The sequence below is a fragment of the Pempheris klunzingeri genome, chromosome 21, assembly GCF_042242105.1.
Source record: "Pempheris klunzingeri isolate RE-2024b chromosome 21, fPemKlu1.hap1, whole genome shotgun sequence".
Taxonomy (NCBI): Eukaryota; Metazoa; Chordata; class Actinopteri; order Acropomatiformes; family Pempheridae; genus Pempheris; species Pempheris klunzingeri.
Window position 1 is genome coordinate 3,128,295 of NC_092032.1, and position 15,587 is coordinate 3,143,881.

At 40.1% G+C, this 15,587-nt stretch overlaps 1 protein-coding gene across 1 annotated transcript in view; it reads right to left on the reverse strand.

Moving 5' to 3' along the window:
• Window positions 1-15,587, reverse strand: part of vstm2a (V-set and transmembrane domain containing 2A) — a 62,394-nt gene that overhangs the window by 8,901 nt on the left and 37,906 nt on the right. Inside the window, exon 3 of the mRNA XM_070853327.1 lies at window positions 1,117-1,167. Coding sequence (XP_070709428.1) covers window positions 1,117-1,167 — 51 coding nt within the window. The remainder of the gene's footprint in view (window positions 1-1,116; window positions 1,168-15,587) is intronic.

Here is a 15,587-nt window from a genome sequence, read left to right on the forward strand (position 1 = left end):
CAATTTCAAAATAGCAGTTGTTTTGGTAAGTTAACTGTGAAACCAATAAAAGGTCAATGGTATTCTTGGCCTTGTTGGGGTGTGGTTAGTTTTTAGTTTAAAAATGACTAAATAAGCAAAAATCTAAATTAAATTTAGCAATTAAATTGAATTCATAACTCTCAAAATACAATCAGGACTCAACTGTTTGTGCAATGCAATGTTTTTTGTTTTTTTTTCTGCTACTTTGCAGAGGTCATATGAAGGTGTTTGGGAAACAGCAGGCTAACAAAGCACAGGACTTTGATTTTCGAGATCAGGGTTTGCATCCTGAGTCCTTTCCCCCCTTCAGTTGTTAGTTCAGTGACTGCTGACCCTGTCTGCGGTGCTCAATTTGTGGGGGTTCTGAGCTTAATAGGCTTTTCTCTCTGGTATTCTCTCTCAGACCTCATTGCTTTATCTAAGGACCAGGCATACTGATAACCTGCCTGAAGCTGTGTATGGAGACTTTGATGGGTTCACTGAAATCACAACAGAACCAAAAAAAAAAGGCGCCTTAGTTTGCGTTTGGTGTTTGTAGACTTCAGCTGTATTCTGAAAGGAAAATCATGGCTTCATACAACCTTGGTCTCTGAGTTTTTCCCATCATTAATGGCAATAATACACTATAAGTGTATACATATTATATATTGCTAAAAAGATCTCAGACAAGAGAAAACAACAAAATGTCTCCCTGAAATAATAATCCAATTTGTAATGAACCAGAATTCGACGTTAAAAGACATTTACAGAATAGGTTCTTTTATTCTAGACCCTTCTTATTACGTACGTTACATGATGTGACATTTTCATCCAGAGAGGTAATTTGGAGGAAAGCTGTGCGCACAGTAGCAGGAAAAAAAAAGGGGTGGAACAGTTGCTGGGGCACACACACAGGAAGTAAACCACTCCGACAGTAATAATACACTGCCACTGATTTCACTGATTAGCTCCTTTCTCTGGTTCAAGGTGTATTATTCAGGGAAATCAGCGGCAGTTGTGCTTTTCTTGGAATGAAACTCTTGCCAACTTGGGTCATGACAGGACACGCTTGACTGGCACCGGGCTACAACCGCGGGATACAAGATGCGTTCTTACACTTATTTTTGTCCCCTCGTCATCGGGATCAGGCTCCGGTATCATCTCCATCTGGGAATAGAGAAAGTAACAGATAAGAGAGAAAGAGGGCATTAGCAAAGTGATAGAAGCATGCTGACTACGGTGTAGCTCTCAAAGAGCCACTCCGACAACACATTCAAAGATGTATTTTATCCAAGTCTAGTGTCAGACTCCTTGAAACCAGATATGAAATTACTAAAACAAGTTCAGTAAAAGGCATCATCTGTCCACCGACGGTTATAAATCTTTCATTCCGACATCAACACACGGTGTGCAAGGCTGAGTGACTGCATCGCTACTGTTCTACTTTAAAAATAAATGCACAAAGATGTCACTCTTGCCACTGTTTTTCCATTTATTTTTAGATTCTTTGAGTGGTTCTGTAGAGAAATTAAAGACTTTTCTCAGACGTTGCAAGCAAATAAAGGGGGGAAAAACTGGTTCAGAGCGGGATGCTTTATGACAAACTAACAGCTTCCTGAGACAAATTATGCCTCAAAAGCCTCCATCATTCTGCGCAGTAAAAGTAATGATACCCATGAAAACCGCTGACAAATAATGAATGTGTTTTTAAAAAAGAAAAACTGAAATGGCTTTTCAGTTAAAAAAGAAAAAATCAATTCACAAAAATACTGAACAGCAACATATCAGCTTAAAAAAGGTCCTTGTCGGAGCCCCAGTGGCAAAATTCAAGCATGGTGGCAAGCACTAAGCCTACAGCCTACATCATGGACTGGGCATTGATTTTAGAGGCTATAATTTATTTATCCCACATTGCATGCCAAATGGATGTGTGCCCGGAAAAAAGTCTGCTGACTACAAAGCTGAAGAGGAGCAAGAGCAGTGCAGCAGAAAAAGGCTTGACAGGAGGAGGAGGAGGAGGAGGAAATTTCTCCAGAGGACATGGAAGTTATTGGCTCTACGGTTGACACACACACACACAAAAAAAAGAAGAAGGGCAGCGGAGGGATAAGATGGCTACTTATGAGCATTTGCAGGCGAGAGCATTCATTCAAGTGTTGTAATTGCCTCCGAGGAACCGGGCTCTATTCTCTGGAGGATGTTCCGCAGACAGGTGATTAATGAGCAGAATTAGGAGCCGTAGCTTTCTCTATCTGCGTGTGTGCACGACTCTTGCGTCTTGACTTCACAGATGGACTTGGCGTCCTCCGTTGTATTAAGGAGACGTCTTTAATGGTGAGGCAGGATTAATTGTCTTTCCTCTTGGCATTGGACTGTTTCAAGTCATCAGTTTCAGTCCTCTCTTTATAAACTTCACAGTAGTTATATGAGCTGGGTGTGCAGTAAATATATTTCACCTAGGGCGGAGGGGATAACAGTAGAGTTCAATTGGATGGACAGATGCTCCACTCTGGTCCACACATGCTGCGTTCAGGGAAACATGGATTAAAATGGCAGAACTGCTTCTCAACTATTACACTAGAAAAATTGCAATTCCTGAAGAAATTGCAGTGTGAATGCTGCCCTGCTGATGCCACGCTGCCCTGATGCTGACATGCTGCCCTGCTGCTGACATGCTACCCTCTTGCTGCCACGCTGCCCTGCTGCTGCCACGCTGCCCTGCTGCTGACATGCTACCCTGTTGCTAACATGCTGCCCTGTTGCTGACACGCTGCCTTGTTGCTGACATGCTGCCCTAATGCCCTGCTGCTGCCACGCTGCCCTGTTGCTGACATGCTGCCCTGTTGCTGACATGCTGCCCTGCTGCTGCCACGCTGCCCTGCTGCTGACACGCTGCCCTGTTGCTGACATGCTGCCCTAATGCTGTCAGGCTGCTCTGCTGCCATCTGGTGGCTCAAACGTCACTAATGAGCTGCTGCTCGTCAGCTGTCAGGTTGCCGTGGTGACGGTGCCTGCCAAGTCACTCTGTTCTCAAAGGCAGATTTCAGCTGTGACACACCTCTGAAAATCCAGGTTTTACTCAAAACGGTACGTGTCACAGCCATAACGTGCGGACCAGTGGAGAGAAGAGGGTCTGCTGAAGACGTACATGTAATTTAAGGTCTCTATCTTGTGAGATGAGAGCGCCGGAGCAGGTTAGAAAAGTCTTTGTCTCTCCCTCCCTCCTCAACTTAAAGCTCTCACTTAACATGGCAGTCAATGAGGCAGTCGGTCGGCACTCCCGTCGCCCCGAGGTTCACGGCGGGAGCTGCGTGAGTTTCTGTGTGTTCTGAGCCACGTCGCTGCGTCCGCACGGATTTTTCCTACGTTTTTGATACATAAATTGTGACTGTGGGTGAAACGGTTCGGCCGTGAGAGAGAGTTAAAGACAAAAGTTTCAGCAGTTGAACCGTTGCAATGAAAAATAAAACAGGATAACAATAGTGTGAATGCTGCTGTTGCACTAATTATGGAACTATTCTAGGGAACTAGATAAGAGCTAGATAGATAATAAATAGTTTTTCATTACAACACACCTATTTTCTTGCCAGTGTCCAGTGTCTAATCAATTAGCAGAAGTTTTGCAGATGATTTAGATTTTTTTGAGTTAATTCGATCCATTATTGACTTGTCCATGTTAGCATTGCTCCATTGATTACATAGTAGTTAGGAATAGTCTTTAGCTATTTTAGGACTTAAAACCAGTTACAGTGGAACTACACATCAAGATCAGTATACTCATGTTACTTGGAACAGCACTCAGCTAAAAGAAGCTTGTTAAGTGTGACAAAATAACCATGATGATTTCATCTGGGTTATCAGGGCGATTGGTGCTTGGAAATTAGACATTTTTAAGGGAAAACCACAGACTAGGGGCATGGAGTCAAACAGTCTGTGGGTGTTTACAAGCCAGTAAGGGTCTAACGAAGAGGACACTATGGAATGTAGATTTTTTTTAGCTAAACTTTGCTGAAAATATTGTTGATGAAAATGACTTAGTGAAATAGACTAACTTGAGATTTTAGTGCAGCCACAGACAAAAAAAAACATTTGTTATCCTCTGTTCTGACTGATTCAATTATCTGACTGTGATAAATTCTTTAATTCTTTACTTTACTTTTTCCCTTGCTGATAAATAAGTACTGTGTTGGAGCATCTTCCTACTTCACAATATTTCTGAGACTTTTATGCTAATTTTGTTATCCAAAGCAGCTGTCAGTCCGAGCCTTGCTGTTCCCCTCATGCCATTATTTGCCTGCATGCGCACACATATTGAACTTGTTAAATATTCTCTCACTTACAAGGTCCCCTTGTTCCGTCTTTAATTTGCACGTTATTCAGCACAAGCATACTGAATCCTTCTACCAAGTTTCCTGAAACCAGTAGTTTTACAGACAAACGAGCACAGAAAACATAGCCTGCCTTGACATAATAAAATCACACATGGACAACTTTATGATAGTAGGATGTAAAACATGTCCACAAATACGAACAATCAGTGTGACATGACACGAGTGTGTTTAAAGGGGAAGAAAGAGGTGTTGTGATTGTTGTTATTGGCCACGACTGTCACCTCCAACGTGCCCACGTATAATGCATGATCACGTATTCTCTCCACTCTTGTATCCGAGTGCAACAGGTGAATGAAATATCAAACAACAACAACTGGATCTGAAGACTTCAGATCAGATTCTCAACATATCTCTCACTACATGATCAACACCAGCCATTTCCACCACTGTGGCTGCGGGGGATATGTCAGCAGGAGCGGATTCTTTTCTTAAATTTGCTGGGAGCTAAATTACCAACTTTAGAAGTATGTGAAGTGCAGCGTGCCACCTCATCTTTAAAGCTGGAGCTGCCACTGAGCTCACAGGCACTGGGAGGATTAGTAAAAAAAAAAATTGCAGAAATATAAAAAATCATCACACTTTCATATCAGACGCAGTGACTTGAGAATGTGATGAAATAATTACGGTGAAAAAAAAAACTTGATTTTATTGTGTCGATCGGTCCCACATGACCAGAATGTGGCCAACTGACATTATTTTCCTCTTTATGTCAATTAATCGTTGCTTTTCAAACCAAAACACTTCATTCACATTAGACTCTTTAAAAGAATCATGTCGATTCAACAAATTATTTGTCAGTTACCTTAATACCAATTGACTGTGTCATGTTAATGCAATTTCATCATGTCCAGGGTACCTGATTTTCACCTCTAACTCCAATTTGATTTCTTAATGCAAATATTAAAAGATATTGGACAGGACTGATTCTTCTACAAGATCCGGGGGGGGGGGCAGCCGGTAAGATGCAGAAAGTGTTTAACCTGCCGAAGTCTGCTGCTGCGGTTTTGTGTTAGCATTAGCTTTAGCTTTAGCCACGGAGATCGGCGCCATCATGAGCGGCTGGCAGTTTGACCTCTTTCACGTCCATGTGTGAATGGTTGGTTGTTGTCTGTCGCAGGGTTATTCAACTAAAATACCTAAAGGTCCAGTCAGAGAAAATGTGTTAAAGCAAAGGTCCAGAACATCAAAATGTCTAACATGAGTTAGTGTGATGTATTGCACTTATATAGCCTATACATATTGCACTTTACAATCACTTCATGCACTTTAATATAGATAATTTAAAAACACAAGTTAAAAAGTAGAAATATGCTAAAAATATTTAGAGTAAATATGCTAAAATTGGATTAAAATTGGCTCTTTTAAAATGCAGTAAAGATCCATGTGGTGCATGATTGGGCTAAAATTTCATCAGTCATGACATCATTTATTTGCTTCAATTTTATTTCATATGTAAATTTACAAAATATAAATGGAGTAAAACAATGAGGTGAAGCGGTTTACATAGAAGGAAATGTCTGGTACTATTTGCAGTAGGTTACAGTAATGTGAACATTTTTCCTTTGTGTTTCTGTTCAGAGGTTTGTCACCTTGTCACCTTGTTACTTTGCCACCACTTGATGGACTTAACTGCTAACTGCAAAATAAAAGAAGGGAAAAGAAACAGCTGTTTGTCTGTCCAAATGTGTTGTAGACATTAGGCTCCATGTTTAAGCGTGTGTCAACACAAAATCACAAATGTAAAAACTGATTTGCATTGACATAAAGGAGAAGAGTCAAAGGTGTGGAATAACATTGAACCATAACACACATTTTACTACTGTGCATTTCTGAAAACAAATATGGCAATAAACAAAAATTCCACAAAAATAATTTGCATTTAGAGAGAATGCTGTACAACTTAAAGATTTGACTCAAAGTCCACCCAGAGGCTGCACACAGAACATTAACATTACACAGTGCAGTCTTTTTGTCCTCGGAGGGCAAAGGTACTAGATCCTAATGAAATACCTACTTTATGACATGTGCTAATATTTTCCAGTTGAATTAAATATTTAATGACACAGTAATGCAGTAACAGTACTAGTTCTGACTTCCTTCACATAATACTAATACATGTCACTTAGCTGTTAAATGCCTAATGCACGTTTATCAGAGTGACAAGCTTTTTGGGGACCTTTAAAGGTGTACTTGGGTTCAGGGGGGTAGTTGAGGTTCAAATAACATGGCAGTTTTCATCAACCTCATCTTGTCCTTGAGGATGTTGGTTCCCACTGTGGTCTCCTTAATCTTGATCTCTGGATGCTTCGTGGTTTAAGACCTGTAGAGTGCATATTCATAAAATAAAGCAAGATGAGATGAAATATATGCGCTATAAATAATAAAGTACATGTCCGCAATCAACAATACAGTCAGATATAGTGTTGAGGGTGCACTTGTATAACATGGGAACAGGGTCTGGAGAGAGTAAATGCTGACTGTCAGGATGAAGATACACATGATTTTGTCTAACTTACAATACTGAAGCCTCATCTGACATTGAGCTGAACTTCATAATGTAGAAAAAAAGCCAAAAACTTTGGATTTTGTCTCCCATCTCTTACACTGTACTCCTGTTGGAGGGAGATCTCTTCACAGCCAGTGTGGACAGCAGACATGATTACAGTCCCCAAACAGGCATTGGAGTCTTCTACCAACTCCCATTCAAATGAGGTTTATCTTCTCGTGAAGAATGATTTCTGTGATTCCCGTCAGAGTCTCAATAGTAAAGATGAATGGTTTTAACAGAACGTTTGTCTTGTGCACAGTTAGACTGCTGCCAAAACTGACACATTTTGAGATCACAGTTTTTTTTATAAGTCTTAAGATTTTTCAGAATGCATTCTTACTTGAGCCATTGCTGCCATAATGCTGTCTGGTGTTTCAGCTCTCAGTCCTCTCTTTATCAACATCTATAACCACATATCTAAAAAAAAAAAATCGAATGTTAACGTTTGAAAAAGTCGCCTGAAATGAAATTCTCTTTTCTTCTCACAGACCTTGACCGTATTGTGACTGACTGACTTACTTTTTCCAACTTGTCTCACATGAGACACACAACGTACCTACATCAGTCTAGAGAGACAAGATAGCAGCACACATTAATGTTAACATACACGGTTTAATGTTAACATGGCCTGTGAATGCTAGCTAACTAACATCATGCTGGAGAACAGCTGTTCTGCATCTCTAACTTTGACGGACTTGATTAGTTTTACGTACCTTCACAGTGTAGAGAGCTCTGGAGGTCCGTGACAAATCCTCCTCCACCCCAAGAGAGAAAAGGACGACCTGTGTAATGGCGCTGGCTGTTGTTTGACCTGTTCCCAGAATTTTGAGCTAAACATGACAACTTCATGTCATCTCAACATGATTTGATCTAGTAGACTTAACATCTCTCAGACTTCTACAAGACTGAAATATGTTTGAAAGGGAAACATTAATGGATTGTGCACTAAATGCATATTTGTGAATTGAACAACCCCACAATTCCCAGTTTTCAGTGCATACAGGGTATACACACGCACGGCTGACATTATGGTCATTGTGTAACACTGATGAAGACGGCAGCACCTAATCCTACACAGCAGTATTTTAACCCTTTGATTCTGAGAGTGACGTCAGCGACACGTTTGTGCAAGAACGCTTTGGATTACTGCAATCACGTCACGGTTTGCGCTATCGGAAAAAACGGTTCCAACGGTTTCTGAAAGCTGAGACGTTGCGAGTTACAGCCAATATGGTGTCACTACGGTGATTTCACTCAGGCCTCTCCTGGAACTGTTATTACACTCTTATGACTCTTGTATATAACTGCCAGATATTGAAAGTTCCATGTTTTCTGGAAAAATGGGCAAAAGCTTGCTCACTCACTCACTCACAGGACATTTTCTGACCCTTTTATAGTCAAAATAAGCAAAAAAAAAAGTCCAGACGGACATTTTGAGGCTTAGGTATTAAAGGGCAAATGGCTATGACTACATATGTGTGGGAACAGTGCAGGAGTTATTTAGGGGGTGGATTTGGAGTGGTGGGAAGTGGGGTCAGTAACTCCCTGCTCTGTCTGTCTGTCTGCAGGTCAGCTGACTGTGATCACCGTATTCACATATTTAGGGTTCATCCACATCAGGCTTCACCTCTACCTCTGAATCACTTGAAAATATTTTATCCAGACTGACTCTTTGAATCTGCAGGCACAAAAACTAGGAAAATTAGGTCGTATTTTAGTGTGAACCCATTAGTCACCCAGCAACGGACAAATGCAGCAAGTGTGACATAATGAATGTCCAATATCAAATCAGAATGATTTATTATCTACGGTTCACACATTCACCTGCAAGTAAGGTGGTACTTCTCTGTGTAGATACAAAAGTATTAAAGCTTTTTATATAGAATAACTGTTATGTTGCATTAACTTAACTTAACTAAATGTACACCTGCTCCCAGAAGTACATTTCGAGAAAGATTTTAGTGACACTGTTGGAATAAACCTCCATTATTTTCCCACTTGTATTACATTTCTTTCGCATGAATGCCTTTCTGAGCCAAAAGCTGTGGCCACTCGCAAGTATCTCCATTTCAATCGCTTGTCTCTTTATTGCAAAACCCTTCCACCATAACATGCTCCCATTCTTCATGCAAATCTCAAATTGACTTCTCGTAAAATGTGCTCTACAATTATTGTGCATCAAAAAAAAAAAAAGCTTTATTGAGTGGCTGAGACTAAATTAATGTCACATGAAGAAAAAAACGTTATCATTTAAACTGAAATAAAGACTGGGTCACCCCGTGTTGCAGTGATTGTACGACAGCACTTACTGTGACAGGATAAGATCTCGTGCGACAGCTTTGACCCTGGATGATGGACATGCACTGCCAATAAAACTCATTAATAAGACCACTTATTTAAATGAGTTTATCCACTACTCATCTGTTTTATACACACTAAACACTCAGAGGAGGTTAAACTCTGGTCATGGACTCCATATGACATACTAAGCCTTGTATTCTTAAGACATGGTGGCGGAGGAAATGTGTCATTAGATGCGGCAGAGTAAAGCTTATCACTGCAGCATCTATTTCCAGTAAATCCAAAAATCTGTAAGGGTTTTCACTGCCCGCTATAAGACAGCTGGGCGCCAGCCACGAGTAAGTAAATAACTTACGTTATGTAATTTAATGATGTGAAATTGTCACAGTTTGGCTAGATTTAGGTTTAGGCACCAAGACTACTAGATTAGGTTTAGAAAAAGATCATGGATTGGGTTAAAATAAGTACGTTAGTTGCAGAAATGAAGTTACATTACAAATGTGACATAAGTTAACATAACTCAACGTTGGCATTTGGTTTCACACAGGTGAAAGTCTGTTGGTTTGCATTGCACAAGTGATACAGGTGATGTTACAGGTTACTTTATGCATGTGAAATAAGTAATAGTTGCACGTGGGTCACCAATAGTGGCCTCTTAGGGTGAAAGTCCTGTGTTTGACCCAGTCACTATATAATACATCACCTGACTTCCACCTTTGCTCCCGTCATCTAGTGCTGTGCGGATCGATGCTGAAGTATCGATACCTCCGATACAAGATATTTATGTTCTAGAATCGATTCTCATATTAAAATATGGATATTTTAGTAATTTGGAGTAAATGTTTATCATTAACAGGAACACAGTGGAAAGTAACTATACTATCGGAATCTCGTCTAAACGATACCCAGTTGGTAGGAACTACTTTCATAGTCATATGCGAAATACAGCTGTGTAAATGCGTTCGCGCTGCGACGCTAACGAATATTTTCAAAGGCAGGAGAGGTTGTGAGCAAAAACGAAGCAGACTTAAAGGGCAAACTGTAAATATGCTGTTCCTAATCAAAAACCTTTGAATGAGGGGAAATTTGAGGAAAAGTTGAAAAAGTGTGAATGTTCATGTTGAGATGTTGTCAATTAACATGCGAGTAGAACGAGTAGTGTGATGTCTTGCAGCCATTATGAAGCTATAATTGGAAATACATCACTTTTTGCTTAGATTTTCCAAACACATTAAGTTTTTGTACAAAGTATCGGATCAGTACCGTCGATACCAGCCTGAATTTTACTTGGTATCGGATCGTAAAGGAAACCTGTGGTATCGCACGTCACTACCGTCATCATTACTTCAGCCCCCGAGAGGTCACTTACATGAACATAAAACACTGATCATTTTCACTAACTTGGGGAAAAAGTTTTAAAAAGGGCAGAGACCATTACAGGTGAAACATACGTTAGGCTGATTATTCACTGTAAGACTTCCATGGACCTTAATCCAAGTGTGGCGCAGTAACAGGTGAGTTTTATAGTTATTTCATGGTCATTTTGAAATAACATTGATGCAGTATTTGTCACCTACACACAGAAGAATACGCCTGCATTTTGAAGATGTGTGACAAGCAACTTATTGGCCTCATTTCATTCATACAGCCCCCGCAAACAACATGTAGGACAAGACTGTAAGCTTGGCTTCGCTCCTCAGATATAGCCCATTGATTTACTATCATACTTGTGCAAAAACAAACCATTAGGCTGAACATGGTGAAACTGTTTTCAGGTGGTTAAAGGCTCATTTGGCTCAAACATATAGTTGGCTCAGTGATCTGTTGCCTTTATGTACATTGTTTCATGTTTGCAGGAGGGGGGGGGGGGGGGGGGGGTCTCTGTTTTGTCAACCACTGCAGACTCTTAACATAAAAATGCAATAATATCTGTTGCCAAAAAAATGTACTTGGCTGTGTGCTTTTACCATAGTCACCATAGTCATGACTTGAGCCTGACTAGAGTCTAAAACATGTTCCTCAAGTCCATACTCTCTGTCTTTGGTTGCTAAGGCAATAGTGACTAATATTTGAGAATATTTTGTGAACTTTGAATGTTTTGTACAGTCCATCACATGCATATGATGTTTAGATGTAAAGAAAATGTGATTCTAAATAAAGTAAATACTTAATAACACACATGCTAACAGCTGTTTGGGGGTGTTCCCTGCACATCTAGATAATCTTTGTTATCAGTTGGTATGTCATAAAACTAGATGAATGTGTACCATGTGACCTAGTGGCAGGATATGTTCAATGCAGCGTCAATGGGTTTAAAAGAAAAGTGTCAGAGATCTGACATACTATGTCCTGGTGTCTTTCTCTGAGAATCAAACAGTGACTCTTTCTTTGTGCTGACGCTCAATAATGATACAGAGAAGTTGTGGAACTCCCATCATGTAAAAGATGGTGGCATCTACATCTCCAGCTGCAGAAAATAGATCATCGCCCAATGAAGCGACATGATAATATGTAACCCACACCTGAGTGTTACACGCCCACAGACCAATTTTGATTAAAATCAATGAGCTCATTTTTCGGACAGATTTTGAATATGTGCACATCATGAGCTGAAGTCGAGGTAGATGAGGCAACCTCTGATGCATCAAGCATCGCAAATTGATGAGGTTTAACAATGTAAGAGTATCTGTGAGGATTTTTCTTCACCTGGTGTTGATGCTTTGAAATAATAAATCTGCAAAAGGCAACACCACACCAAGAGTCAGAATAGCAGATTGGTTTCATTTGATCTTAATGAAAGCACAGAATCTTTTTTTTTTGCTCTAGAGAGATGGTGACTGACAGTAGACAATCAGTCTGACTTCCAAGGTAACAACCAATACAGAGAAAACGTATTGACATCGATCCTTACATCATCTTTTTAAAAATATACAGTCTCCAACTTGAAATACAAGACGTGTCGTCATCATCTTAAAAGAGACTGCCTGTCTGATCATCAGCGTAGTAACATATTGTGAATACGACGCAAAGGACATTAAAATCCTCACTCCAACAGTCTTCCTCTGGCCACTGCCTTGAAGATCAGTACAGGATAGATTTCAATTTTTAGTCTGGATTATTACACTTACTTTTACGTCATACTGTGTTGGCTCCTTCCTGATGTGAATCCAATGTCACAATTTAAAAACAGATACCAGAGTCCTCATTTTGCTCCAAAAAATGTAATCAGAATCATTTTTTTTAATTTAAAACCCAGTCTAAGTTAAGCCAAATAGGCATCAAGTGGGCGTTTCCCAAAGTCTTGCATACAAAATGTTCTCCTTGTGAGAGGCATAGATGTGCCTGTGTGCCTTTTATTTGAAATAACGCTCTGATTAGAGTCATTGTTGTGAGCATGTACTGGAGGAGTGTGTGATTGTGCTGATTCAGACAGATCCTCGCATGTGTTGTCTTGTGGCCGGTCACCTCCCTCCCCCCCTTGGCAATAATGTCAACACTGAATGATTCTGCAAACCCCGGGTTACAATGAAAGTAAGTAAACCCTAGAGCAAAAAAAAAAAGGTTTGGAGGTTTGTGATGTGTAAATCTCTACGCCACCCTGAGCTCCACACCTTTACTCTCCACCTCTCCACATACAGGCACACCTTTTCCTGTGTTGGTACTGGTGGGTGTCGTTGGATATAAACTGTGAGGTGTGGAATCGTCCGGTATGGATGTAATTCCTGGGCTACAGGGCTGAATGGTAATGTGACACTTTTTATCTCAGTAAGGTTCTAACTGGTGTTATCATGGAGGATGTGACAAGGTGCAGCCATACTTCCCATGACACAGGACACAGGAGGAAGATAAACGCTCGATCTGGACAGACCAATTAAAGCTTCGTGGCAGCTTCAGCTGTATTTTAGAATATATTGTTGTACAAAATGAGGATTTTATCCCTCTTTTTATACGGCAAAGTTGAAGGGTTCACTTGACAGTCCGTATAGACAAGAGCAGTGACTATTAAAGCGTTCATTAAAAGTCCAAACCCGTCTGTGCCTCTGCTTCAATGTCATAGCAACAACAGCCCAAAGACGACCATTCCATTTCTGGTCCCAGAGCTATAAAGGGTTCAGTTTGCTCTACTTGTTCCACCATTGTGAGGCCGAACTTCTCTTCCTTCCTCAAAATAACTGGGAAATCTTCCATGTGAAATCCTGTGAAATGTATAAAGTTGATTTGACGTGCTCTTTCCTCACTTTAAAACACAGCGATCCAACTCCTCTGAAGCACGACGGCCACTAATTTGTTGACTGAGTTCAATGCAATAATATTCCGTCTTGTAAAATGCATATCTACAAACCCCCTGGGCCATGCAATACAGGAGCAAGCTGCACGTGTAAGGGACCTGCAAATCGACAATGTATTGGTACTCAATGACTCATCGAGCATGATGGATGTGTTTTTGTTGTTTGGTGCCATCAAGACCCATTAGAGCCAGGACAACTTCATCATATCCGATAATGAGTAATGAATGTTGCATGCTTTTTAAATTCAATCTCTCCTCCAGCTGATGTACTTGGTGGAACTGTGCCCCCCCCCCTCTTTAAGAACAAAGTGAGGCCATAGTGGGTGTAAATTTAGAGTACACGAAACACAGTAGTGAGACCTGTAAAGTGCTTCCTAATTACAGTGTTCAATGACTCCCGCTTGAAAATGTTTTGGGTCTAAGCTTAGTTGTTAACCGTAATTACATCCCACAGCTGACAGGGGTCCCATTCACATGCAAAGACTAATCCCCTTCACAGCCCATTGGTTTATGACAAGAGCTATGTTAATTGCATGTAAGTCTACAATTGTGTGTGTAGAAAACATGAAAGTGTTTGAATTGTGTACAATCACTCCATTACTTTACCCGGTGAAAAGGAAAATGATCGTTTGATAAGCAAATGTTACAGGAATTAAAGACCAAAGTAGCACTCTTACTGAACTGCGTGATGGGCTCGATGCACAAGTGCCACAAAAGGTACATAATGATTCCACATATTAACACTAAAAATGCCCTAACACTCTTCTCATCGCAGCCTCGTTCGCAACATCCATGCAAAGTTTGGCAGCTACATTAGAGTTGGAATGAGGACACATCAGTCTCAAAAGTCTGACGGGTTTTTTTTCTCTCTTTTCAGCTGCTCTTGCTAAAAGCCCTTGACTCTCTTTATGTCATAGCATCACAATATTGCAGTTATCATTTGAACTCAAAGGGCTGCTAAGAGTGGCTTTGAGCTCTTCCATTATTTCTTTTCCACCATGTAATGTACAAAATGTCTGTAAATTCTTCTTTAAAACTTTTTTATTTGTGTAACTTTGTTTAAAGAGGCCATTTGTGTGGGTCCTTCTCAGTAAATTCTGATCCTGTATGTGTAGTGGTTAACACCATTACCTTGAAAAATTGCTTGAAATCCCGTTCTTGTGAAAACTCGACAGAATAATAACAATAATAATGATAATTATTATTATTATTATCTCACCACTGATCATTGTATTTATCTTAAATCTGAATATTCTTTCTTAATTTCTGTTTTAGTTTGTAGAATACTGACTCTGCTACCTTTTTGGTGCCCTTCATTTTAAAACAGTCTAGTTATTAAAGAAAACACACCAAAGTTGTGCCTTTGTGTTTTGCTACACAACATATGTAAATATGATTCATGTTGCTTATTTCTACTTTTAATACATGTTGGAGTTTGAATTGCCACTCCATGCCAAGAGGGAACCAAAGGTGGACTTCCTTCATTCCACACAGCTTGTTTGGACCTTTTTAATGTGATGTGGATCGACCATCGAGCTGCATTTCTATGCACATGCGTAATTTTTGAAAAAGAATTGACATCCAGTGCTTCCTTTTTAAAATACTTACTACTCTGCTCTAAAAGACTTAACCTCCCAGCTCTAGCCTGAGGGGCAAAAACTGGCAAACATTTTTTAAAAAGGTCATTAGAAGGATTTAGGCATGATTTTAGCATAATTTAAAGCAACGAAGTCCACCGTTAGACAGGTACACACACACACACACACACACACACACACAATATGTCCTCCAAGCTAAATGACAAAATGTAAAATGTCACCACTTTCCAAAATGATAGCTAGGAATTAGATTGTCAACAGTATTGTAATGTATTTTAATACATTAAGTTGTGATCATTGTTAGTTATTGTAAAAGCAGCTATGTTTTATAATACAGATCTCAGAGTTCTGTTCCGTTTCCGGGGCGGCAAACCAGACAAGTGGGCATGGGTACGCCTCTGCTAGTGGTTTCATTCAATTCAATGTATGAATATCCTTAAGTGTGCCACTGGAAGGCACAA